Consider the following 26,885-nt stretch of genomic DNA (forward strand, 5'->3'; position numbering starts at 1 on the left):
TGTTAGTATTGCATGAACCGCCATGCAACAGTATACAACAAATGACCTCTGTGATTGTACTGTATGGGTCGCTCTACTGAAAACAAGTGATCATCGGCATAGAGTGTGAACACAGCATTAGCGTCTGTCACTCTAACAGCGCCTGTCCTTCCCGCCTCTCTCCTCGTCCTCCTGTTGTTGCTTTGCTACTGTGCTTATTGTATGTCCCTCTCATCCTACCAGGTGGCCGCTCGCCTCCTGTCATCAGGAAAACTTTAAAGGAAACAGGGCGTAGAGGCAAGGCACCTTACTCAGCTCCTAATTCCTTGTTAATGACAAGAAGATGATACTTCTCTTCAGGGTTGCTTACATGAGCTACTAATAAGCTGACATGGTCTGCTAATATTAGCTATTAATGTTAGAAACTCATTGCGCCCATATCTGTAGATGTTTGCAGAATTTAATGTAGTTTTGTTTTTGTGAGTAGCACCTTTATATTTGATATTGTATGTTTGCACTGCAGTAACATTATATACCGCAACATAATGTAAAGAGTAGTCTATAGTTTATCGAGTAGAGGTGGTATTTTTTACGTGTATGTCTCTGGCATGTTACTCTCATATCATCCTTTATGTGACCTGCATTGTCATATGTAAAGCAGAAGAGAAAATGGAAATTGTGACTTCAAATGTTCAAGTATTTGAAAACCATTTCAAAAATTTACTTTGGTTTCAAACAGAAAAAAAAATGGTTTTGAATATCTGAACTGCTTTGGTTGAGCTTGATTTATTTTACCATACTCTTTTTTTTTTCATGCATTCAGCTGCTTCATATTTCTATGATGTGTGTGTCTTTTGTGTAAATCTGGTAGTATTCAGGGCTGACAATATTGCAGTCAATGCAAGAACAATTGGCATGGATATTGGCAAATATTGGCATAGTAGAGGGATTTTAAATCAGCCATGCAAAAATCTAATATGAAATTAAAAGGTCTAATCAGATCTGTAAAATGCATTGAGTAAAGGCAATTTGTATCAGACCATGACTGCAATAATCCAATATATGCAGTTTTATTCCTCTTACACATTTGTTTCCATACATTTCTGAGCCTGTCGCTGGGATTCAAATCTTGCTTCTAATATGCACAGCAATATGAAATGCAAAATGCCTTTTGCAGCTGTTAAATTGGAAGGTGGGTGATGGTGACATACTGGAACGATGAATTGTGTCTGTCTTAAGTCCAGACTGTAGCTGTAGGAATTTGGCTCCTGCTGCCCCACCCCAATTTCACCAGGATATCAAGTTAATGCTTTTTTTTTTAACATTCCTGAATGCAGACCAATCCAATGAACACCAGAGGCTATAAAAATAAAAATATGAAAATAAAGACAACTGGGAACTTGAAACTGAAGTTGGATTCATTAGGATTTGGCTTAGTCTGTGTTCAGGTAAACAACCAACAGCCTACAATTATAAATGAAAATGAATGAATGAGTGTGTGTGTGTGTGTGTGTGTGTGTGTGTGTGTGTGTGTGTGTGTGTGTGTGTGTGTGCGTGCGTGTGCGTGCGTGTGTGTGTGTTTAGGCTATGCATGTGTCCTCACATTCTTGTGGATTCTCCCTGCAGGAGGCCTCAGCAAGTTCAGCTCAGATCCCATGAAGGTGGTGGACCACGCGGTGGAGGAGTCATCAAACCTGTTTGACCTTATATCAAACTTTGCTTCCAGCCTGATTGCTCCTGATGACACTGAAGGTACGCAGACACACGCACAGCCTGGATGCATACACACTCATCAGACACACACAGAACTTCATATAGTTAAAAATGCATCAATATCATTATCGAGTTATTATCACACTAACTCATTCCCTCCTCCCTGTTCTCTAGGAAACCTATACGCAGTGAGAAAAAAAGGTTTGTTCTGGCATAACTTTTGCATTTTCTCTTGCATTTTTTGTCTTTCTTTCCTCTTGATGCAGTGGTTACATGATGAAAAGGTTTTTGAACTGTTTGAACCTCTTGTTCACAGTGTGTTAGATTAAATGCATTGTTCCTTACATGAACATGTTTCAAGGGTGGAAAGATTATCACTTACATATCCTTTTACATATTGAACTTTGACAAAGTCCAATGAAGTCTAAAGTGATAGTTTGGATTATTACCTGTGCAGTGGTATTTGATCCTGGTCTGGTCTGAACAATAGCCTCAGCAGGAGTGCAGTGACACACTGGTAGTGCTACGGCAGAAAATAGTTCTGCCATTTTGGCATTTGCCCGGCTGAAAAGAGTGGTCAAAGTGACACCGAAACAAAATATGTTGTGTAGCCCTCAAAGCATTTTCTTAGCTTTGTATCACTGCTCAAAATCATGTTGTTTTCAGGTCTAAATCTACTTCATTCTTATTGGAGAAATACACTCTTGGTGAAGCTCCTCCTCCTCTTCTTGCGACAGGAAATAATTTAATGGACCAAACATGCTTAAATATGTATAAATATGTACAAGAATCCGAACTATCACTTTAAAGGCTGATACAGCTTTTAGATTAATTGGACTTTGTTGAAGTTCAACAAATATCTTCAATTCATATCATTATATGATCTGTGATTTACAAAATGAAAATGCCCATCCTCATCACTCCACAGCATTAGAATATTGATAACTGGACACTTTGAATGCCTGTTACATTGTATTAACTGTGTTATTCGCAATTGTAAAAGTTTTTTTTTCCAGTAAATCCAAGGCACATTGTAGTTGTCTTAGGAATACAAATTCTTTTTTTCACTCTGCAAAACATTAAGAACAACCAATGTGCTGACATCACAGCCTTCATCAGGGTTACTGTCTGATCTGGTGGAGCCTCCTTCCTTTGTTCTTTATTACGATATTGATTTTGCCTTTGGACATCTAAGTGAGCAAGTTTATCAGATTTTAGTAGGCAACCAGACAAATGGAATCCATTAACACTGTAGCCAGCTGGCTAGTGTTATTGGTATTAAAAAGTGAAACAGTGAGGTTACAGTATTATTAAAGTATATTAAAGTGCAAAATTAATAAATTATTTCCACCCTTGCATGTGTTTGATGTTCATAATTAAGGCCATATTGCGGTCTATGCATTTGCTTTGCATATATTGAAGTTTGGAAAGATGCCATGGGAGGCAGCCATCTTTATGTTGCCTACCTAGTTCACTGAATGCTTTGTTCTGCTTGGTAGAATTAGTTTACCGAAACACAGAAAACAGCTTAAGTGTGTGTGGATGAGGGATTGGATTAAATGTTAGCCTAGTCCGGGACTCTACTGACGTATGAACCATCTCAAAGATTCAGGATGGTTGGAGGAGGAGGAGGTGGTGGTGAAGAAAGAAAAAGGTACTTTATAATTACTATAACTCCAAATAGTGAGTAACTTCAGATGGATAATCACAGATCCATCTTGTCCCCAAACCCTGTGACTAATGGAGGTAACAAAGACCATTTACAGCACTAGCACACTGTAGAAAAGTGTCCTTATTTACAAACACAAGCGTTCTGTGCACTGAGTTTGAAAAATGCATTAATATATCGTATGTTTTTTTTTCTCACTAACATTTCTTGCTAACTCTTTCTGCTAAACCACTGAAGTTCTACTAATTTTTTTTCATGTTAATGCACCGTGTATAGGTATTTATATTGTAGTATAGCATGCCTGATCAAATTCATTCTGTTGTGCTGTTTTGCTTGAATGCTAATTCCATTTCTCTGTCCATACTCCAGGAGAATTTCTACCATCCCGAAATAAAGGTTTGTATCTCTTGTTTGGCATCATCCTACTTCATACAGTTTGATCAATTTCAGACAGCATGGTTAGGGAAACTACTTTTTTTTTTTTTTTTTTTTTTTACAGATTCTACTGCTAAGCTGCATCATGATATTTTATACACAGTAAATAGGTTAGGCTGATTCATCTCAGACAAAAATCCAGAGGGCTCCATTTTCATGTTTGCCCTACTATAACCCAGATATGGTAACTGATATGGTTATTCACTTTTACTTATGTTACTGAAGGGACCTATACTCAAACCACAGCAATGTTATTCAGATATCTCTCTTTTTGTGCCCTGGTAATGTAGACATGAATTGCATACTATCAGTTCTCCAATGGATCTCTATGATGTTTGATTGTTGATTTGTGATGCAACTGCAATTCTGTAATGGTTACTTCATGTGCAAATACAATCTTTATTTGACAAATACAGTATTATTTACATGGTCCATGTTACAGTTGTAGAGATGCAAGCCAAGAAAACACCACCAGCAATTGAAGTTGTGGAGGAGGAGGAAGAGGAGGAAGCAGCAGAGGAGGAAGAGGGAGATGAAGACGAAGCTGATGTGGCGGAGGGAGAAGAAGAGGAGGAGGAGGAAGAGTATGAAGAGGAGTATGAGGAAGAGGAGGAAGAACTGGAGGAGGAGGAGTATGATGAGGAGGAGGAGTATGAAGAAGAGGAGGAAGGCCTGGAGAAGGAGGAGGAGGAAGAAGAAGAAGAGGGGGATGAAGGGCTGGAAGAGGAGGAAGGCCTGGAGGAGGAGGAGGAGGAAGGCCTGGATGAGGAGGCAGAGGAGGAGGAGGAGGAAGCAGGAGATTCCACTGAAAGAGAGGATGAGGAAGAGGAGGAAGCAGCTGAGGTGGAAGCAGGTGATGATGAGGACGAAAGCAAGACAGATGAAGAGGAATCTGCTGAAGATGAAGACGAAGCAAAAGATGAAGAAGATGAAGAGGATGATGATTATATTTCTCCAGAACCTTCTTCTGAGGAGGATGACGAAGATGAGGAAGACGACTCCTCTGTGCCCTCTGATACTGGGTCTGATGTGCCCATCGACACTGAGGACGACATAGAAGATGATGAGGAGGAGCTTGATGCCATACCTAAACCTAAAACTGCTGACAAAGATGATGAAGATGAAGATGAAGATGAAGATGATGAAGTGAGCGATGATGCAATCATTGACACCACAGATGTCAGCGAGTCTGCGCTTCTTTCCAGTGAGGAGGAAGAGGACAGTGATGACATTGATGACGATGATGATGATGATGACGACAGATTAGCTGAGGATGTGAGAACATCTGACAGCGATGTCATGGTTAAAGACACAGATGATGACCTGGATCGTGATCTTCCTCCTCTCTCTGATGATGAGGATGTTGATGAGGAGGAGGACAAACTCACTGAAGATGTCAAAACATCAGATAGTGATGACCTCATCATTGATCTTCCTCCTCTTCGTGCTGGGGTTGTTGGAGATGATGATGACTACAAACACCTTGATGAAGATGTCCAAGTTGGTGCTGACACTGAGGATGATGATGATGATGATCTTTTGGATAAATCAGTCGATGACGACTCCGTTGCCTCCTCTGACCACTTTGCTGATGATGAGGAAGATGAAACGACTGATGCTGACCTTGAAGACCTCGACCTCGACCTTGACACACCAGCTGATGTTGACATTAAAGATGACCACGCTGAACTTGACAAAGATGAAGATTTCGCTCATTACAAACTTGATGACTTGGAGGGCATCGACGATGATGAGGATGATGATGATGATGAAAAGCACGATGAGGAAGAACTCAAGGTTCATCTCTTTGACAGCGAGGACAGCGGAGTCTTAGGTGATGATGACGACGATGATGACGAGGATGATGATTCTGCCAAGACAGATGAAGAATCTGTAGGAGAGACTGTGTTCAGCACTGACTTCTCCTATGACTCAATTGATGATGATGATGATGATGGTGAAGATGTTGATACCAGCTCCCTTGACTTCAGCTTCGATCACGACGATGAAAAGGAGCTGAAAGAATCACTGGTTGACTTTGACAAAGATGACTATGAATATAAAGAGGAAATCACATCAGAGTCCTTTGCCAGCACTACTCCAGATGATGATGATGATGATGATGATGATGATGATGATGATGATGATGGTCATGATGAAGATGATGATGCTGATGACCTCTTGCTATCAGGTATTGTCCAGCATTGATGATTATTGTCATTACACATTAAACTCTTTCACCATAATCTTTAATATTTCTTTCACACCTTCCTTTGGGGTCACGTTACACTCATATTTTCAAATGGAACAGAGAAAGTAATGTTGGGATAATAAAGTTACACAAATACACAAATACATCAAATGCAATTTGGTGAGTGGGCAAAGTGTTATGTGTGGCAAATTATATTATTTTACAATTACATTTATATTGAGTAGTAGTAGAAAATTTGTGTTTGATGTTGAATAAGCAGACTACTGAAGTGTTTTTGAAAATTTTTGAAACAATAACTGTATTGTAGTTCTAATATCAGCAGTAGTAATAGTAACAGTGATCTTGAGAACTGTGCGATGAATTGTGTACATATTTTTTTGTGGAAAAATAATAACAAGAATATGCAGAGGAACAATACAGACTGAAGAGAAGACAATGAGACAAAGAGAACATCAGTCAGTATATTGCTGATCACTGACTCAGCAGATTTGTATGTACTGCTTTTAATATATCGTAATTAGATTGATATTACCCATGTAATAACACCTTTATAATAAGAGTTGTAATCCTTATCTGCTGATATGGCTTTCTAGCCACTCCTGCACTTGGAGTAACTGTCCACAAGGAGGCAGTACAGACTGAGGCAGACAGTGAAGAGCAAGAGGACGACGCTGAAGAGGCACATGATGATAACCAGACTGGAGCGACCGAAACAGAAGAGGCCTTTGGTGAATATCACACATACGTTACACACACACACACACACACACACACACACACACACACACACACACACATATACAAACATCATGGCTGCTATGTTCCACAAACTTCCTAACACATCTATCTATCTATCTCTCTCTCTATCTATCCATCGAAGTGTCTTTAATGACATTATATTACATTGCTTTGCAGAGCAAGTGAGACAACAGTGAAAACAGTGATGGCAGCACAGTGCAAAAAGTCCTTACAAAGAACAAGATGTTAAAAACTGCTGTAATCTCAGTCATACATTTATGTCATGTTCTTCGGGGATGCATGGAAACATGTTTCTTTATCTGACATGCATGTTTGCTGTCACTGTTACACAGTGACATCAGTTGAGTTAAGACCAAACTGGCAGTGTATTTCTCCATACGACCTATATTGTGCCTCAAGAGAAAAATCAGTTATCCTACAAATTATACGCCAGTACCAAGTGCTGCTTTTACCCTCAGTTACACGCCGGCCTGTTGCTCCTGCAGAGGATGATGATGAGAAAGATGTGGAACCGTTGGCTGCATTCCAGAAAACCAAAGACAAAACTCACATCAGGAAAGAGGAGGAAGACGAGGAAGAGGAGGCCGAGGAGAAGGCAAGAGTAGATGTAATCAAGCCTGTAGCAGAACCTGAGGAGGGAGCGCCACACACTGAACCCACAGGTTAGTGACATGAGGATCGCAAAAAAAAAAGTGCATGCTGTACACTGTTTGAGCACTTATATTCATGCTTTGTGATTTCAGTGTGTACCTGTATGGATCCTGCTCAGGCCAAAGAGCCCTCTACCGAGACTGTTGACAAAAAAGGTTGGTGACACTGCCATATTGTTGTTTATATACTGTAAGTATCATCTAGCCTGCCAAACTGATCCACATACAGTTTTAGACTGGTTTTGACTGTAGTGGTTCTAACTCAACACAGTTACACACTCACACACACTTTCACTCTCACTGGATGGACTTTGGTGTATTTTGTTGTACTTTCATCGACCTCTATGGGCAACCAACAGGAATTGCAACAACATTGACAGGTGGCCTGTAATAGACACCAATAATAAAGTCTCATGTCCACAGAGGCCCAACAGATTTTTTTTTTTTTTTTTTTTTTTTTGGCCAAGATGTGGTACCATAATACTGGAATAATAATAAACACAGCTTTGTCATTTGCATTTTAAAATGCTGCTGGGTGTTGGTGGAGTGTTTGAAAGCCAGTTACATTAGTGACAAACAACTGTTTAGTTATTGGTTTTGATTGATTGAAATATTGCAGATAAATTATGAACATTTTGAGTTATAAGACTAATTACATCCTTAATTTCAAGGGTAAGGTAAATGTAATGCAGTTTAATCATAGATACACCCAATCTAGAAATGCAGGCATGCATCAAGTAGAAAAGGAGGCCAATCTGCCATGCCGGAACCGGAATAATATCAGGTGTTTGGATTTTTTTTTCCATCATCAGTTTCCGTCAATCTGATCAGTATGATCTTGTGTCACAGCAAAACCTGCCAAGATGGTGAGGAAAGGTAGGTTAATATCTGCTGCGTAGTTAAGGTTTAGGCATTGCATCATGTGTATTTTGAGGCCTCATAAGCACATCGCAAGCACATTTTAAGCAATATGTCCCATGTTTGCATAGTAATCAGAAACAAATATCCATTATAATCACAGTGTTTCAGTGGTCAGTATTGTGTCCTCACAGCCAGAGGGATGTGGGTTTAGTTCTCAGTCCAGGTTGCAGTTTAGACATTGTCTCTGTGTTCTCATGGGTTTTAGCTGGGCTAGATGCTCTAAATTGTAGGTATGAATGGGAGGGCCTGTCTATCTGTTAGTCCTGTGTTGGACTGGTGACCTGGCTGTGGTGTTTCTCTGTCAGTGCCTGAGGTAAACTCCTGCCCTGAAAAGAAATCAGCAGCTAGTGAAAATAGAGCAACCAGGGCTGTGCTTGTCAGACCCCATCCCTTGCAATATTTAATGTCACCACTAGGAGGCTCTAGTAGGTTAGTTCTGCACCATCCCTAGCAATGTTTAGTTGTCACCACTATGAGGCTCCGCTATATTATTTCTCAAGAAAGACAGTAAATCAGATTGTGACATTCAAGTTTCTAGGTCCTCCTGCCTAGCAAGGGTCTCACAATACATGAGTGGACAAATTATGACAGATTGCATTGTGTATATTGCATTTTGCACCATGTTAGGATGCAACATGTGTGATAGTGATTACAGGGTGATCAAAACATTCATAATGTGCTTATGAAGTCTCATAATGCCCACCTCAGGTACAGTGTCAGTGGCTGTTATCAGCTTCATAGTTTTTACAACAAGGCAGCTTATCTAGACGCCAGTATGTGAACAAAATAACAATCCTCATACACACAGTAAAGCACTTGCTGCCACTGATAAGAGCCTTGCTTTTCAACCAGAGGACACCTCAGAGACAGAAAATTGCCTCTGAATAGCTGGGATTGAAGCTATGAACCCTCAGAAGAGTTACTCAGTCAGAGTAAGACTACCTACTTAATATACTCACTGTTGTGCTGATGGGTATTGCACCATAAATTTAAGCCAAAACTCAATTATCTGGCTCTGCACAGTAAATGTAATCTAATTATCACACGGTGGTAGGAGGATCAATTTCCAGGTCAGAGGTTGTTAGTGGTTGAATACTAGGTTTGGAAATTTTTTGCAAAGTTGGACTTCCATCATTCACAATAGGAAAAGACCCACTCAAAAGAAGTTTGCTCCCTCTGTGTTATGCCTGCTAGAATGGGCATAATGCTGACATTTACTTTTAATAAGCTGGTTACCATTTACTTACCAGCAGAATCACTACAAGATATTCAGGGCAGTTTTTGCAGGCAGTTTTGTTGCCTCAGCTGAAAGCGCAGAATATTCATCTTTTTCACCAAAAAGTTGTGATAGAAGCCCTTGAAGAAAGCACTACAGAAGCAAATAGCCCTTAATCACCAATTGCACGCACACATTGCTTCAGCTGTAAGACTAATCCAGCAGGACTGGCTCCCTCGGACCCTAAAGGCCCTTCGTAATTGCAGAGTTCTCCGATATGATCTGAAATTCTGGGATGAAAATACTCCGTCCCTTGCTGTTTTATATTTGCTGACAATGCTGTGTCTTGCAGCAGGGATAGCAGGCATTTTTAATCAATAAGCTCTACAAATGTGAAGTCTTTGTGGCTTATGTTTGTGACAATAATGTGAGGGAGATGGAGCTGCCAGCATGAGTGAAGTGGGAACAATCATTTGGCATGATTTACACAGCCGCATCTACAAATAACAGTCTGTGGGCAAAATACTGAGATTTACATGTCATTTGAAGCTTTATTTTTTTCTGCTAGGCGCTACTGGGCAGCTTTCTGATTAGTGCACACACTTAATGAATAGCACGGCTTTGTAATAATGCCATTGTGCTGGCATAGCGTGCACTTTCCAGAGCAAACATTTAATGAATCTGCACTTCAAACTATATATGTTCATGGAAGAGTGTTGCATTTCATGTGCAAGATATGCCTATTTTTTTAGTGTTGCATGACTTGAAGTTGTACATATACAGTACAAATTTCCACTTGCATAACTTGCAATGAATTAACTTTACAGAGCATGCCAAGAAGGAGCACAGTAAAGGTAATCCACATGGAATGAGGATGAATTGAATGACTGGAATTCTGTTGTCACCTTTGAATGCACTTATTGATTATTTATCACTCCAATATGTGACCGCTCATTGAACTGATACGCTACCACACCCTGTTCCACAGCAAAACAGACCACGCCTGGGAAAAAGAGTATGTGTTTTAAGATGAAATGAACGTGAATGTTTGAGGAGCTGTAATTACTAATGGCTATATTGCTGGGAATATTTAAATAATTCTGGTAGTGATTTTACAGCAGTGTGATTTACACACTGCCCAAACATGGATTAAGCTTTCTCCTAGACTAAAAATATTTTCACAGTGGCCACTGATACAGTAAATATGAAATCTTTTTTTTTTTTTTCCATGTATATGTATCAAACCAGCAGAGTGTAAAGCACTGATGAACCGATTCAATCTTCCAAGCTTTTACTGAGCATTTATGAATCTTTGGAATCTCAGTCAAGGGCAGCGCTCAAGCTTAAGTAGAGAGCAAAAGATTGAATGTTTGTTTGAGGGTTCATCACTGGCTTCTTTGCTTCACTGCTTCAAAGGCTAAATGAATATTTCTCTTAGCACAAGACTGTGGCTCTCATACTGTTTCCAAGACACCGCTATGCCATGAACATGCCTGTCTGAAAGTTTTCAACTTGAAACGCATGCACCTGCAACATTCAGACGCTGTGGAAAGACATGATCTGATGAACCCCTGTCTGTGTCCTCAGAGGCAGATGCTCCTAAGAAGGCTTCAGCTGAGAAAATAAGGAGAAAAGGTAATGGCAATCATTTCAGTTTGATAACAATATGAGGAATAAAAGAATCATCCCAGGTTGTTGCACACAACTTTAGTTTCTATGGAATTGTTTTTCCTGGAAATCTTACACAATGTCTATGTGTACTGCATGTAAGTCAGATTCGATGGTGTCCACATGTGCACCTTTATGAATTCCAGTCATGAATGGGTAGTATGCTCACATTATCATCAGTAAGCTACCAAATCCATGTCCATGAATGAGCAGCCACTATTATATGGTGGTGATCGATATGGACCTGCGAAAATGTCCCCAGACAAAGAAGGAAATAAAGAGGAACCTCAGATGCTGAAAGTGGGGTAATTTTACCTGAAGTTCAAAAGAAAAGAAAAGAAAAGGTATTTTGTAGTGTCAGTGATGTGCTGGAACTGGCAAAGATTGGAAGGAGGCATCTGACGCAGTAAATGTAGTATTATTTATTTTTTATATATTTATACCTAGCCTACATGTACATTTATTAGGCCTGTTAAAATGAATGTTCACCTTTATTAATAAATCTAATCTAGGCTTCTAGGCTACAGCTTTAACCTGTTAACTGCCAACTAATTTAGCAAAAGTTGTGATTAATTTCACATTTTGCAATGTTTTAATTGGATTTTTCAAAGACCTCTGCATCTTTTGAATTTTGAATATAACAGCACAGTGTGAACTGAAATGTAATTTATAATAATGACAAGCAGTATTTAGCAGCATTTAAAATTTTACACATGAGCAGTCTTGAGCAGGTGTAAATTTAATGAATCCCTGTGAAAAGTTGTGAGCTGCTAAAATGTTGAGGATAAATTAAATGCATGGAAATTTGCTTCTGCGAACAGTTTACACACAAATTTGTTCTGCTCACTTCTCGTGAATGAGACCCTTGTCTGCACAATTAATGTCTCTAATGGAAAATAGCTCATTAAATCCTTTTGTGCACTGTGTTAAAGAGCGTGAGGCTGCAAAGACAGAGGAGAAGCCAAAACGGAAAGGTAACAATGAATCCTAACATGTCAGTGCCATACGCATATCTGGTTTTGAGAAAATGAATAAGAAATTAAGTAAATCAGTAATACCTGTGCATACTGTGGTCTAATAAATGACATGTATGTGTTTTGAACAGCTCTTCCCAGAGTCGTGGGTGTGGTGGAGAGGGTGAGGAGAGTCCGGCGAGCTCCTGGCCTTCTCAGAGGTAGTGTGTGTGTGTGTGTGTGTGTGTGTGTGTGTGTGTGCAGCCTTCTCAGAGCTGGTGCCGTTTGATTTCTGATTAAATGTTACCACACAAAAATCCTTATACTGTATCTAATATAATATATGCATGAATTTGATTGGGATTTAATTGAGCAGTGGAATAATTTACATACTGTCAGTGGCCATCAGATGAAAGGTGCTATGTTAAACATCAGGGTATTATTATCAAATTAATTGTGACACGTTGGTGTAATTAGGGTCATGGCGGCATGATGGAGACGATTGGTAGCCTCTATCTCAAGCCATTGGCATTGGTAGCGTTTCTCAAAACTAAAACTACATTTCCATTAAACCATGTTGCGTTAGTATGTTAATGATTTATTGATGTTATAACAATAGACAGCATTTAAAAAACAATAGTTAATATTATAACTACTGTATAAAAACTGAAGGTATAATATTTCTGTATCTTCACACAAAAAGCAGCACATTCTGAGGTGGAGCAAGCCTTAGTAACACATATAAATATACAAATGCCCAGCGAAATGACATGGAAATAAAGACTGAATATGTGCATGCTCTGGGATCAGTCATTTTTCAGTGAAACAAAGATTATTGATTAATTTTTTTTTTTTTTTTTTGTGGGCCAGTAATATAGAAAAGCAATTTCATTACTTGATTGCTTTCACTTATTCTTCTTTTCTTTTCTTTTTTTTTTTTTTTGTAAACAGTGAAAAATTAGCTGTGTCAGTCCCTTGAAATCACTTTCTAGAAAAGGTTTTGGTCTGCTGTAACCACGTCCTTGAACCATGTGAGCAGTTTCTTTCCCTAAGGTTTGAAAGCTTCAAGTTAGCCTGTCATTTTCCTACTTTACTGATCATCACAAATCCATCCAAAAATTAAGGATACCCACTTCATTAGCTGATTAAAATGGATCTGTGTTTGAATTTACTCAAGAATTGCAGGCTGTGTAGCCGGATGGATCTGACCAGTCGTTCAAATGGGAGCAAATGGATGCATTTGCCAGCAAGAGAGAAAAGGACATTATGTGCAATCAGTCAATATTTTTTTTTTTCTTGAACATTGGCTATTCAAAATGCAGAATGATATGTTGGATGAGTTATTTGTCAAAAAAGTTTGAATACAAAAGTTCAACTTTTAACATTGCCACCACAGCAGACTTTTATTTTGAATTGTAAAGCAGGTGTTTCCTGCTCTCTCTTTGAAATTGACAAGATATTCATCTGCAAAGCTGCTACCAAAGCTGTCATTCTGTTTCACAATAAAAATAAATAAATAAATAAATAAAAAGCTTGCATAGCAAAGGAAAAAGCAATCATGTTGTTAATTTGTTTTTCTGTTTTTGGAACAGTTTCATAGCTTCTTATTTTGCTGTAAAAAACGACAAAGTACACACCACATGGTTTGAAAAGATAAAGAAAATTAATAAATGTTCATAATGAAAAACTGCAACAAAAGCTTAGGTGCAATTTTGAGAACACATAAAATAAAAGGGTAAAAGGAAATTACAGCGGATGTCTAACCTCTCTCTATATCCTCTTAAAAGCCAAGAAAGAAGAGAAGGCCAAGTCCTCTAAGAAAGGTATTTGTTTCCTTCTGCCACAAATAAATTTCATTGATGTGTGTTTTATGATATGATGGAGCAGTTATAAACCAGAAAAGCCTCTTATTTTTGTTGTTTTCTTTAAAGTTGGTCATTTTTCTTTGACAGAGACACAGTCTCTGAAGAAAGCAGAGATCCCAGCGTCTGGACAAGAGGGTGCAGTATCTTTCATCTTCAGTCTGAAGTGTTTCTGAAATATTATTTGCAGCATTTAATACATAGAAGCCTAACAAATATTAGATCACCTTAAAAAAAAAATGCTTTTTATATGTCTGTAGGTATGTATGTGCTGATTTATTTGCAATTGTGACATTATAACTCAGAAATGTCACATTTTTTCAAGCGATATCTACTTACCCACATCAGCAAAAGTCATATTGTATGCATTCAGTTAAACATGCAATTGATATGTTGAGAGAGAGAGAGAGAGAGAGAGAGAGAGAGAGAGAGAGAGAGAGAGTAGAGTACAGTAAGAACATGCATGACTTACAGGCTATAAAAAAAAAAAAAAAAAAAAAAAAAAAAAAAAAAAAAAATCAGGATTTTGAGATCTGAAAGCCCAAAATATGAGGGAAGAAAAGAGCCAGAATGAATGTCTAATATATAATGTCACAAGTGTGGGAACACATTTAAAATTTTCTAATTCTAAAGTCACAATTATTACAAGAAAATGCACAAACAAACTAACAATTTAGACATTTTCAATGTGGTGGAAATGTCTATGTCTTGATGGGAAGGAAATCAATATGGGGTAAAGGAATGAATAAATGAATGAATGATGACAGTAGTCTTTCTCCATTTCATGAATGCATACCACCTTGCTTTAAAAGACTGTGATTCTGCAGAAAAGCCCTTCTCAGAGGGGACTGCTGCTTGGTGACGACTGAAAATGTGTCTCCTCAGTGAAAAGCTGTGGAGACGACTGCTCGATTTGTCTTATTACCAAGAACACAAATCGCTTGGCACCGAGCAGACTCATCTTATTAGCATGTTAATGTGCTGCAGCCGAACATGACTAACGTATACTGTGGGTTTCCTGTTGTAGTTGGACCTTGTCGGCCTGCGCCAGTCTATTGCCCGTCCCCCCCTGGCTGGTATGGTAAGTACCAAATGACATGATGCCATCCAAAATGCATATTGCATATTTTATGCAAAGAAAATGTGAATTAATGCGGGTTTCCATCAACTACATATATGCGAATGACCCTAAAAGAGGCACTTCAATTCTATATAATCAAAAGGCGAACAGACAGTGGGGAGACTGAATAAGCTCTGTGCCAGGGGAATAGTGATTATTTGGCTGCCATTGCAATGAGACGCCATCCAGCATATACCAGCTGCAATGATTAGTCCAATAAATGATTAGTTGCCTCTTATTAAATAAAACACCAGCTGTTTTGATAATCGATTCATCGTCTTGAGTCATTTTTAAGAAGAAAAAATCCAAATTCTCTGATTTCAGCTTCTCAAATGTAAATATTTTCTGTTTTTTATAGTCCTCTATGACAGTAAACTAAATATCTCTAGGTTGTGGACTGTTGGTTGAACTCAACAATTTTCACCCTTTTCTGACATTTTATGGACCAAACAGCTAATTGATTAATCAAGAAAATGACTGGCAGGTTAATTGATGATGAAAATAATTGTTTGATAGTGCCGTGTCATGCTGTAGACACAGAATGCCTCCTTTTCTGCTACACCACACACACAATCATTGCAACTCAGCAAATGATGCTGGTGTTACAAAGCTGAGGTCAGTAAGTATTACCAGAGCAAATATTGTGGTACTTTGATTAGTTCTATGATTAATTTAATAAATAGGCATTAATCGGGGAAGTGAGGTATTCTTTGGCAGGGGGAATCATGGCACTACATGGTTGTCCAAAGCAGATCTGCTGGGCCAGACATATTTTACAGAGCAGCATAGTCTTATGATTGTTTGATGGAGCGGAAACACATGACAAAAACGCCAGCTACATCGTCATTATTGTGAATAATATAATATGTTTCCATCAGCCTTTATGTCACATTTTCTCAGTCTTCTTTTGCAAATTCAAAATTCGCATAAAAATATGTGGATGGAAACCCAGCTATTGCTAAATTTACATTAGCAATGACTTAAACAACAACCTGGCGCTCATGTCCTGTCAGACACTGATCCTGAGTATCTGACGTTTGCAGATGACGCCCTGCTGAAAATACGCTGTTGTCGAAACCTGTTGAAATGTTACATTAACCATTTATCTTCCAGTTCATCACATAGTCACAGACAATCCATACCCACCTCCAACCATGTCAGGTATTTGGCACTGTTGTCATATACGTGGGGTAATAATGATGCTGATATTAACATGTGTGTTGCTGTGTTGATGTTAACCTTGGAAATGTTCTCTGCAGTTGCGTGGGGCTGCACAGTATGGACAATGTTTTGATAATCTAAAAATTATTGCAATGTCATGGGAAGCTGGAAAATGAGTACTTAAAGCTAGAAATCTAAACACCCAGCCCAGTAACTCTACACAGCTTATCATTTTTGTAAAATGAAGCATTTATCGATTTCATACAGTTGAAGATGAATTCATCAAAATTCACATCTTGCTGTAACAAACACGTTTTTCAGATATATAGTCCCAGTATATAATGCATTTTCTCCTATTGCGTTATAAAACATATGGATATAGTGTTCAGCCCTACTCATGCATGTGTCAACACTTAATATTTTATTTTATCACACTAGGGAGATAATGTTCGTGTCCTCACCACAGAACCTCATTTAATCCAAACCCCCCACCCCCTTTTTATTCCTGCTGCAATCTAAATCGATCGTTGTTTTTAGAGCACACTTAATATTTTAACGTGGTTGACCTTTACATTTAGAAGGGGGTTTTGATTAGTAAGGCTCTACTTTTCTTTCCTTTATGTTTTTTTTTTTCTGTATGTCATTTTTTTTGTAATGTATTCTTTCCTTCACGTCTGAAATATTGCTCCAATGTCAACTGTCCGCTCCCTTCACTTCTCCTTACTCTTGCCCTCTGTTGCTTAATGTCATCTTTGTCTTGTCAGCTGGTATTTTGATGAATATACAGCATGTGTTTATCAAGGTTCAGCTGTCATTTTTGATTGCATATTTTGATTCATATTGATTCAATAATGTTCCATATTTTAGATTGTAAAAAGACTGAGAAATGAGAGCATCATGCAAAAGAAATGTTAAATTAACTTAACATATAGGACAAAATGATGTACCTTGCATTCTGGATCAGTTTTGTCATTTAGTGATGTCTTTGTTATTTACATGGGTAAAATGCATATGATGCAAAGTCATGTTCAGATACAGTCTTTCAAGTGCAGCTCCAATGAAGTTTGATTGCAGAACTTTTTTAAAGCTATTTGAAACACCAACAATAAGCATCACATTTTGATGTGCATTAAAATTCAGCAATCACGCAGGGAGAAAGCCACCAGGCAGAGGCATGACTCTTGACTGCCAAACTCCTGTGGAGTCACAAAATTAAACGAAAAATTACAGCCCTCTATCACAGAATAACTGCTGGAATACATCATGGATTAATATTATGCTGCAGTGTAACAACAAACAAGCTACATTTTCCTTTTTGATATGTTTTTAAAGTCGCCATGAAATGACCACACGTGACTTCTACATCCTGTATAACAGAGGATCATAAATAGAGATGTTATCCTGCACTAGTGGGTGTGAATTAAAATTTCAGCCAACAATGCTCTCTCATTCACATCAAAATTGTGTTTCTCTTCCCAAACTGATGTCCTGTTGGTTTGCACTTGTGAATAAGCCTTCCTTGCACTATGTCCTAAACGTCCTGTCTCAACACGAAATACATAAAATCAAGAAAGTAAGAGTCCATGTCATGGGGTCTTTAAGAGCAATTTTACTGTGCATTTTTCCCAGGTCTCCTATCTATTCTGCTTGTATAGTGAAATACATTTTTTGCATTGTTTTTAGCTCCATCAGCCCCTGTTCTAACTGCACACCCGATCCATCCTGGTGCTCCACCAATGCAGCCGCTCTATCCACAATATCAACCCTATCAGCAGCAAGTGCAGCCGCTGGTGCAGTCACCACCAGAACCAGCACAACCAGTGCAGCCCGTACAGCCCACTGCTCCGACTCCAGCTCCTGCTGTCCAGCCTGACGTCCCAATTCCAGCTCCTACACCTCAGCCTCAGGCGACAGCACAAGGTAAAACACATTTGATTGATTTTTTTTTTCCTTAAACTTTTTTTGGTGACTTGCAGTGCAACCACAGATATCTTACTGCATGCTATTATGTTGTTATGCATGATATTATTGTTATGCAGAGAAATATATCAGCCATGAAAATCAACTTTGTATTCATTACACGCCTCTTCTTTTTTCATTAAAGAGCCAGATTCTCTTGAAGAAAATCTGAAGGTTGTTACTTCAAAGAAAGGTATGTGTAAACTGTGTAATATTAAAATAATAATAACAATAATATACATCATTAATTACAGTAATAATTCATGAAGTGACCTAATAAATGTTGTATGGGGATTTTCTAGCTGCAAAGGAGAAAACCAAGGTTGCTCCTGCAAAGAAAGGTATGGTTTAGTTATTGCAAGTAATACATTTTCAAGAAAGCTTCATGAAACATCAAATGATCCGACAGATTCCCAGCGCAGCAGCAGATGTTTCAAAAGAGAAAAGCAAACTGAAATATTCCATGTGACAAAAGGCAGCTACACTGTTTACCAATTAATTTTGCTATGCATGTTTTTAATTGAATCTGAGTAGAGCCCACACATGCAGAGCATCGCTGACAGCACAAAACATTCATTATTTAAATTAGCTCTTCATGTTCATTTCACCCCCGCAGATAAACAGACGACAAAGAAAGCAGGTAATTTATGTTTAACTCATGGCAGTTTGGTGGTGAAGTGTAATGTTCTCATTGACATACATTACATCAGTACAAATAATACAAATAGCAATTTGACCAGTGCATGACTGTAAAATCTGCAGACAGAGTTACACACTTGAGCATGGTATGCATTATATAGCTGCATTACATACAATTCACCCATTCTACATGTGCTGCACTGCAAATAAAGGTGAATAGCTACCTCTGTGACCATTTTGGCTTCTCCTCATTGTATTTGAACACATCATTTGTTGTTACAGAGCCAGCAGCAACAAAAGAGAAAAGCATAACTCCTAAGAAAGGTAAGGTGTAAAACAGAAAAACAACTTCTTCAGAGATTTATTACATTACTCTATGACAGGACTGAACATGAAGATGCAAAACATGTGTGCACAGTCTGTGTGACACTAGTTTGTTGCAATATTTGTTGCAGCGGTTCTCAAATGCCACAGCCCTGCTGGTTTTCTGTCGTATCAGTAATTATGCTTATTCACCTTAAATCCCAGGTGTAAGACAGTCCTTGAGTAGACAGACAGAATAAAAAGCAGAGGGGCTCTGGGTCCTCAGCACCAGAATTGAGGACTACTGAGTTACTGCAGGCTACAGTAACTGTACAGGAGGAATTTAATAGTTTATACATACTATAATAGATAAACTAGCAAACAAACTCCTCTTTGCATGTGACCAGATAATTAATAAACATTACAAAACAGATTACCTATTGTCTCTAATTATGAATCTTTTCTCATAATGTTAGAGCCGGCAGCTGTGCAGCAGAAGAAGAAAACAGCCTCTGCAAAGACAGGTAGTTATGTACATTAATGCTCTTTCATTTGCATAAGGTCAATTATTCATATCAGTGCCATGAAAGATGATTAAAAACAAATTAATTTTTGCTCTTCATAGAACCACCTGCTGTCAAAGGCAAAGTCAAGGCATCTGCAGCAAAGAAAGGTAAAACTCTGTACACATGCAAATCTGTATGAATACCCTGCAAATTACTTAGCTCAGTTGGCAGATTTCACTCAGTTTATTTCATTTAATGATGATTTGCACCCCACAGTTCTCTTGTAGTTACTTCACTTACATGTTTAAGCCAAATTTCTGCTCAAGAGTCACTTGGAAGTCTTAAAAGTCCTGTAAGTATTTGTTTCACATGAAATAAACTAAAGGAAAAGTTCACTTCTCATTTTATCAAACACTTTTGTTTCAAATGGTAAGAAGTGATCCGTGAAGAAACGACAAGCAGTGATTAAGGGGCCCAAACAAATGTGGAGCCCCCACTTGGCTAATTTGCAACAAATCCTGCACATGTCTGAGATGTTAGTACACCAGATTTGGACAGCTTGTAACATAGAGAATTATACACAGCTATCATGCATGATGGTCGTGTTTGTCAGTACTTGGTGGTAAAATAATTGCTTTGGAATTTTCAAATGACTTTTTAAAACTTTTTACCATATTGCACTGTGCAGTAACAAAAAAATCAAGTTGGCCGACACCATCCTGCAGCAGGACCAAAAGCCATTTTCAGTGCTCTGAAGGACAACTAAATAAAAACTTGGCTGGATCAGGAAGCCGGGGTCCAATCCTATCAGTCCTGGGTGTGCTTCTCGCAGGAAAGTGCCTGGTGGCTTGGCAGCTCCGATGCTTACGTAGTCTGCATTTGACACAGTGGATGAGAGAGGTGCTTCAGTGCGACTACGACTTATGGAGGGGAAAATTCTCAGTTGATTGTGGGTATGCAACTAACAGCAAAAGAAGAATTTATTGCTGGGTAGAAGTGGCTGAAATGAGGTTTCTCTGCAAGGTAACAGGCAGAAAACCTCAGCTACTTGAGAGGCGCTCTGACTCAAGCCATTGCTCCTTCATATTGAGAGGCTCAGGCACCTGGTAAAGCACCTTGTATGGATGGCTTCCTTTGGAGGTTTGTTGCTGAAGGAATTACAGCAACCTGCATACCTGGGAGGGTGGAGACAGAGTGACTCATGTCATTCTTTGGAGGGCCTGGGTATTCCCTCAGAGGTGCTGGAGGAAATTGGTAGAGAAAAAGATGTTGCCCTATCGCAATCACTACCCTGACCTAGATATGCAGAAGAAAATAAATGAATGAAAACAAAACATATACTTCATTCTCCAGTTGCAAAGCCTGAACCGGAGCCCATTAGACTGAGGGCGAGAGCAGTATCTTTGAGGAGAGGAAACGTCACGGTAACCTCCCCAGCCAAAGAGGAGAAGCCTTCCAGGTCTCCCACTGACACAGGTAAATCCTGGGAGAAATGCATTGAATGCATGAGCTCTTTTAGTGCAACACCCAAAATGATTTCCAAACCACTGACACTGTTTCAGCTTCAGCCGAGAACAAAAAGAACACGGATACAGCCTTTAAGAATCTCACCATATAGCCCAAACATCACATCATTTAATTGCATCACATGTTGATGGTCATTATCAACAATATGCATCATGTGCATTAGACTGAATGCTGCATGCAGGTGGAATCAGGTAGACAGCAAACTGGAAGTCTTTATTATGAGATTAGGATGGTAAAATCTGATGAGACATAGAGATTATGCCAGCAACAGCAAATGGCACATAAAATGTTTTAATTTTTTGCTCTCCTCTGTAACAGAATTAACAACCGGATGTTACTTAGCACATCACAAAAACACAAAACATGATGTATTTTGGACAATTACAATCTGATAATCCAGGTGCAACAACACCCAGAATAATGTGACGAGCATCTGCAGTGTGGCTTTCCTTGCCGTCCTGCCTTTCCCTCAGCCAGGTTGTTGTTTTTTCCATGCTGTATTTCCAGCTGATGTTCACTTTCTCCCTGATTCCATCTGAATGCAGCATTACTCTATAGAAACCCATTCATTTATTTTGAATTAAATACAAAGTGCAAGTTATCTTAATAAGATTGTTTTCTCTTCTCAGCCAAAACAAGGTCGAAATCAGCAGTGGGAAAGACAGGTGAGTATGCATTTTTATGTACTGCACATATGAGGATTAAATTTATATGGACCAAACTGCAAAAGTTATGACACAGACCTTTTCCCAAACACAATACAAAATAAATAAAAAATAGTAGAGAAGCTTTGAAACTCTGGAATGAACACCTTTTCCAGTTTTGCACTTGTTTATTTTGCCGCACAGCTTGTTGATTGTCCACACATCGACTAGATTTCTCTTTTCCAGTTCTGCAGGAGATACACAGACTTTAAGAGTTTAGTGGCTTGTAGTTTGCACAGCATTTTATGTGACTATCCAACTGATTTGCTCATATTGTCCCTTGTCTTTTGTTTGCACGTGAAGCAGAAAGCGCCAAACAGGTGAAAAAAGAAGGTACGGATTTATGCACTAAGACATATGACAGTGGCTGAGTCCCAACACCCTTCACCAAATCCAGACATGCAACATGCAATCTGAACATACATTTTAACATACCTTGTGGTTTTATTATCTGTATTTGTTGACACAATTGAATAGGAGTTTTCTTATTTTGCATGTGGATGACCAGTGATTTACAAAGGTTTATTGCTAGATCAAATATGCTTTGGTATTGCAAAATTAAAACATGCTTGCAGTGAGAAAAGCAGAGTAGAAAGGAGACTACTACCTTGCTGAAATTTTTATTTTTTCGGTAAAAATTCTTAAGAGTAAAAAGTAGATCTCATAGCAAAAGCTCTTGAGTTGTTGTTGTTTTGAAATTGTTAAATATGATGATATGATACTTTACGAGTAATGCCATTCAGTTTACAGCACAAAAATGTGTCTTAGTGTGGAGTTAAGTCAATATGCAAGTAAAAGTAAATTTAATGACTTACAGAAAAACAACCTGGTGATCGGAGTAAATGTAATAAGTTGCTCCCACCCGTCTTGGTGAATCAGGATGTTTGCTGGATGCCCGATGGCTGTCAGGCCTGTGCAGATGGCATTTGTCGAGGCGCTGCACAACTCCTTAAAACATCCCGCCAGCTTTCGAGATGTGTTCATGAAGTTGGATAGAAATCCTGTCATGTCATTCTTCGGAGGGTTCGGTGACCCTGTAAAGTCACACATTTACGCTCCTTGCCCTATATTCTAGGTAGTTTTTGCTCTTCTTTACATAACCAAAAACATTAGTGCGTCTTCACCATTACTCACTCTCTGCTCTTTATTTACTGGCCTTTGTTACAGTTTTGTTCCTCACTACACAACTTTGCAACTGGTTGATCCCCAGCCAGTCAAAGCACCTTTGTTATCCTCAGAGGCTCACGAGTGTTCATTAGTTTGCAAAGTTCAGCTCTGCCAGCTCTTGCTCATCTGCAGCCTCACTGGTTGTGTGGGAAGCTTGCAAACCAGCATGTTCAGTTTTTATTGCTTTTTCGTGCCCAGGCTCTCCTGTTTCTCTTTATCTTTCTGGTACTGTCACCATAGCGTCGTTGGGAGTACATTATAAGTCATATAATCTCAAAGGAAAAGAAAGAAAGATCACTTACAAATGTTAGAGACAGGATCACCAGTGAGCCTCTCAGTTAATAAACCCACAAATCCCATAAACCCTATGTCAAGTTTCTTTTTGTTACTGTTTTTATTTTCCCTTGTGTCCAGTTTCTTTCTTGGAAAAGCATATAAACCTGATTATTTTAAATCTCATCAGCAGCAATAACCAAGTGTTTCATACTGGATGTTGGATAAATGAGCACAGATGAAAGTCAGCGTAGTGCTGGCAGGTGTGCAGGACAAAGAGGGAGCTGGCAGAATGATCAATACAGCAGAGACAAAGTGGATCAATTTCATTAATGTCTGCAGGCTCAGGCGACTGATCCGTCAATAAAACTGCAGTGGAAAGTCAGAGGCATTTAGGCCTTTTCGAGCCGTTTCTTCTCTTGGCATATAGAACATTTAGTTTAACACAGAAAGTAACTGGTTTATAATTTATTCTAGTGTGCTTTCAAAATCATTATGGACATGCTTTGAGCCATTATCAGTGGTTGACTCACTTTAATGGCTTTCCTATACAAGCTGATTAAAGACAGTAATTAAGAGATGACTGAACATTGTTACTGATGTCAACACTATTAATAATGGCTTCTTTTCTCATTGTTCTACTCATACTCTCATTTACTTTTTTTTTATTTTCAGCCAAATCCAAAGCAACACATGGGGCTAAGGCATCTCAGCCTTCCAAAGCCAGTAAGTCAGAGCAAATACAAAAAAAAAAAAAAAAAAAATGTCTTTTACAAAAAGGTATTTCATTGTACTGGTATTTGTACTTTGTAATAACATTTTTAATTAACACAGTTCCTTCACTTATGAATATAATTCACTTACGAATATAACACTGGAGCAGATGGATGTTGACTTTTTTTTTCTTTTTTGTGCGTGCAAGTCTAATTAGTGATATTAAAGAAGAAACATTTATGGATTCTTTTTCATCTTTGAGGTTATGCTGATGTAATCATTCAGTGTTTTAATAGATGAGAATGAGGTTAGAGTGCTTAAACGCATCATGACAGTAATCACTTGATTATTTCTCAGCTATAATTACCTTGCCAACACTTACTGAGCAGGAAACAATATTTGGCAGGAGAAATTTGGATGTGTCAAACTGCATCACTTTTGACTAGGATTAAGATGAGACTCTAAATTCGCTGTGTAATATTAACCTAAAAAGATAGGACCCAAAAACATCTAATCTTAATACCTTGCATTTTTGGGTTGTATTTTTGGGTCCTTGTAGTTATTTGGAGCAGTAGAGCCTCTCTCAATAAGACATGTTGTGCTTTGGTTAATGGGCATAGCCATGATTATAAACTCACATTACTGATCACTTTCAGTTTCATATGTCACTAAAATGAACTGAGATAGGTTTTCATGTATCATAAAGGGCTAATAAAAGTTAAACTATGGGCTAACTATATCAATTGCACTTTTTTGCATGATTATCGGCAGGAATCTTAAATAAAGATAGGTTGGGGCTAATATGGCTGTCTCTCCTCTCACAGGCAAAGCTGTCAAGGGTGAGAAGAAAACTGTCAAGGAGGCTCAAGGTGAATTCAGTCTCACAAAGTGCATTTCTGTATGCTTTCTACAGACGGTCTTCATTTAAAACTAATCTGACTATGTTTGTTTCTCCTTTTATTTTTCCTCTCCAATATTAAAGAAGAGAAACTGCCATCACAAGCCAGTGAGTATGAAGCCAAGAAAGCCATTACAGCATTCATTTGTAAGTTATTGCTGAAGTGCTTTGCAGACAGTGACATTTAGGTCGATGTTACGCATGAAACATTTTCATGCATCTTGGTTGCATTTATGAGCTGCATGTTGTATTATGTTTATGCAAAACATTTTAGATTCAATCAATTCTATATGTAACAACCAGCAAGAATGATATACATAATAATAATATACAACCTCTATTTATTAGTATATTCTCTTTACCATCTATTTGAGATTAAATTACATCCATATTCATACACAGTAGACCTTGTAGCTATTTTTACTGATATGAAACTAGGTTAACTGTACATAATCACCAATAATCAATTAACTGGCAAATATTCTTCAAACAAAACTAGATGACTGACCTTCAAAGTACTCAGTAACACAGATTTCCTCATTCAAGGGCCATGTCGGTGCCAGTCAGTGTGGTCTAGACCTAATATTTATGAAAAAGCATCATATAGTCACATAACATAAAACTATGTTCTGATTGGCTGTTGCATGAACCTTGCTCCAATAATAATGATAATAATAATAACAACAATAATAATAATAATAATAAACAGGTTCAGCTTGAAGTAACAAAGTCTCATGCAACTTTTCAGTGATGAGCCAATACAGAGACCAGACCAAGGTTGCATGAAAAAGTTTTATAAAGCTGGTTTCAGTTTTATTTGCAGACTGTAATCCTTTATAACGTATGCTTGTTGTTTGTAGAGAATGGAAAAAGAGCTTCCATTAAGGCCTAAGGTATTCAGTTAACTGTCTCTCCACTGGTTAACTCAGTATGAGGAATCATTCCCTTTAATGGCATCAGGAATATGAAGGATTAGAATTTAATAAAATGATTGGGATGAGATTAGAGACCCTCGACCAGCCTTAAGTTACTAGCAGAGGCTGGGGACTGGGATGAACACAGCAATAGCAGCATTTTACTGGATTGATTAAATCCACAAACCAAAATCCATTAATCTTGGGTACTATGACATTCTTACTGAGTTATCCAGCAGATTTTCAACACTTTCCCTCAGCCCTGAGTGACTTTCCAATTTCCTGCGGTCAAAATCTGACCCAGTGGTTCCAATTTCTAAAACTGTCACCACACTTACTTTTTTTTTTTTTTTTTTTTGGCCAATCCGAAGGAGAAAATTTTATTTTGCTGCATTTTTGCACCATTTGGTTTAGTTGGCTCACACTGTCCAATTCCAAACAAACCAGGGCTGGTAAATAAAAATCACATGGACTCACAAGTAGCTTGTTTATGGGACCAAGTTTTGGAAACCTGTCAATCTGCCAGGTTAAAGACTAGACCAATGACAGGTTTCCAAAACTTGGTCCCATCTCTGGTGTTCATTCCAGTTAAGATCATGTTAAGAAATAGCTAGATATGAGGATCAGTACAGATTTAGTTTTGTTATGCCAGGCATTTCCTTTAACTGGCAGGGATTACATCCTCACTTCTAATGAGCCAAACCACAGATCTCTTACAAGTGGACCAAGACACCCCAAATCATGTAGCATTGCTCTCACCTGCCAAATGAGCTGAACTGTAGAAGTAAATGCTCTGGAGTGAAAATAAACCATTTCATACCCTGCACCTTGTGTCTTGCAGGAAAACACCAGTCTCTTCTTACTGAAGGCATCAGGCACTGGTTCAGTTGTTTAGAGTAATATAAGATCAAGAATGGAAGTTATGAACTGCAGTTTAGTAACATTTTGCTGTAGCTTTTGTCA

General features: G+C 38.4%; 1 protein-coding gene across 1 annotated transcript in view; it reads left to right on the forward strand.

Moving 5' to 3' along the window:
- trdn (triadin) overlaps positions 1-26,885 on the forward strand; it is a 38,946-nt gene that overhangs the window by 9,164 nt on the left and 2,897 nt on the right. The window contains exons 3-29 of the mRNA XM_030047845.1: positions 223-276; positions 1,606-1,731; positions 4,572-4,975; positions 5,171-5,888; positions 6,602-6,736; positions 7,253-7,429; positions 7,511-7,573; positions 11,142-11,189; positions 12,155-12,196; positions 12,328-12,396; positions 13,963-13,998; positions 14,128-14,175; positions 15,065-15,118; positions 16,271-16,318; positions 18,002-18,238; positions 18,423-18,470; positions 18,580-18,618; positions 18,894-18,917; positions 19,199-19,240; positions 19,696-19,743; positions 19,845-19,892; positions 21,079-21,201; positions 21,882-21,917; positions 22,260-22,289; positions 24,072-24,122; positions 24,935-24,979; positions 25,093-25,116. Of these exons, the coding sequence (XP_029903705.1) occupies positions 223-276; positions 1,606-1,731; positions 4,572-4,975; positions 5,171-5,888; positions 6,602-6,736; positions 7,253-7,429; positions 7,511-7,573; positions 11,142-11,189; positions 12,155-12,196; positions 12,328-12,396; positions 13,963-13,998; positions 14,128-14,175; positions 15,065-15,118; positions 16,271-16,318; positions 18,002-18,238; positions 18,423-18,470; positions 18,580-18,618; positions 18,894-18,917; positions 19,199-19,240; positions 19,696-19,743; positions 19,845-19,892; positions 21,079-21,201; positions 21,882-21,917; positions 22,260-22,289; positions 24,072-24,122; positions 24,935-24,979; positions 25,093-25,116 (2,817 nt within the window). The remainder of the gene's footprint in view (positions 1-222; positions 277-1,605; positions 1,732-4,571; positions 4,976-5,170; positions 5,889-6,601; positions 6,737-7,252; positions 7,430-7,510; positions 7,574-11,141; positions 11,190-12,154; positions 12,197-12,327; positions 12,397-13,962; positions 13,999-14,127; positions 14,176-15,064; positions 15,119-16,270; positions 16,319-18,001; positions 18,239-18,422; positions 18,471-18,579; positions 18,619-18,893; positions 18,918-19,198; positions 19,241-19,695; positions 19,744-19,844; positions 19,893-21,078; positions 21,202-21,881; positions 21,918-22,259; positions 22,290-24,071; positions 24,123-24,934; positions 24,980-25,092; positions 25,117-26,885) is intronic.

This window comes from Myripristis murdjan, chromosome 24, assembly GCF_902150065.1.
Source record: "Myripristis murdjan chromosome 24, fMyrMur1.1, whole genome shotgun sequence".
NCBI classification, from domain to species: Eukaryota; Metazoa; Chordata; class Actinopteri; order Holocentriformes; family Holocentridae; genus Myripristis; species Myripristis murdjan.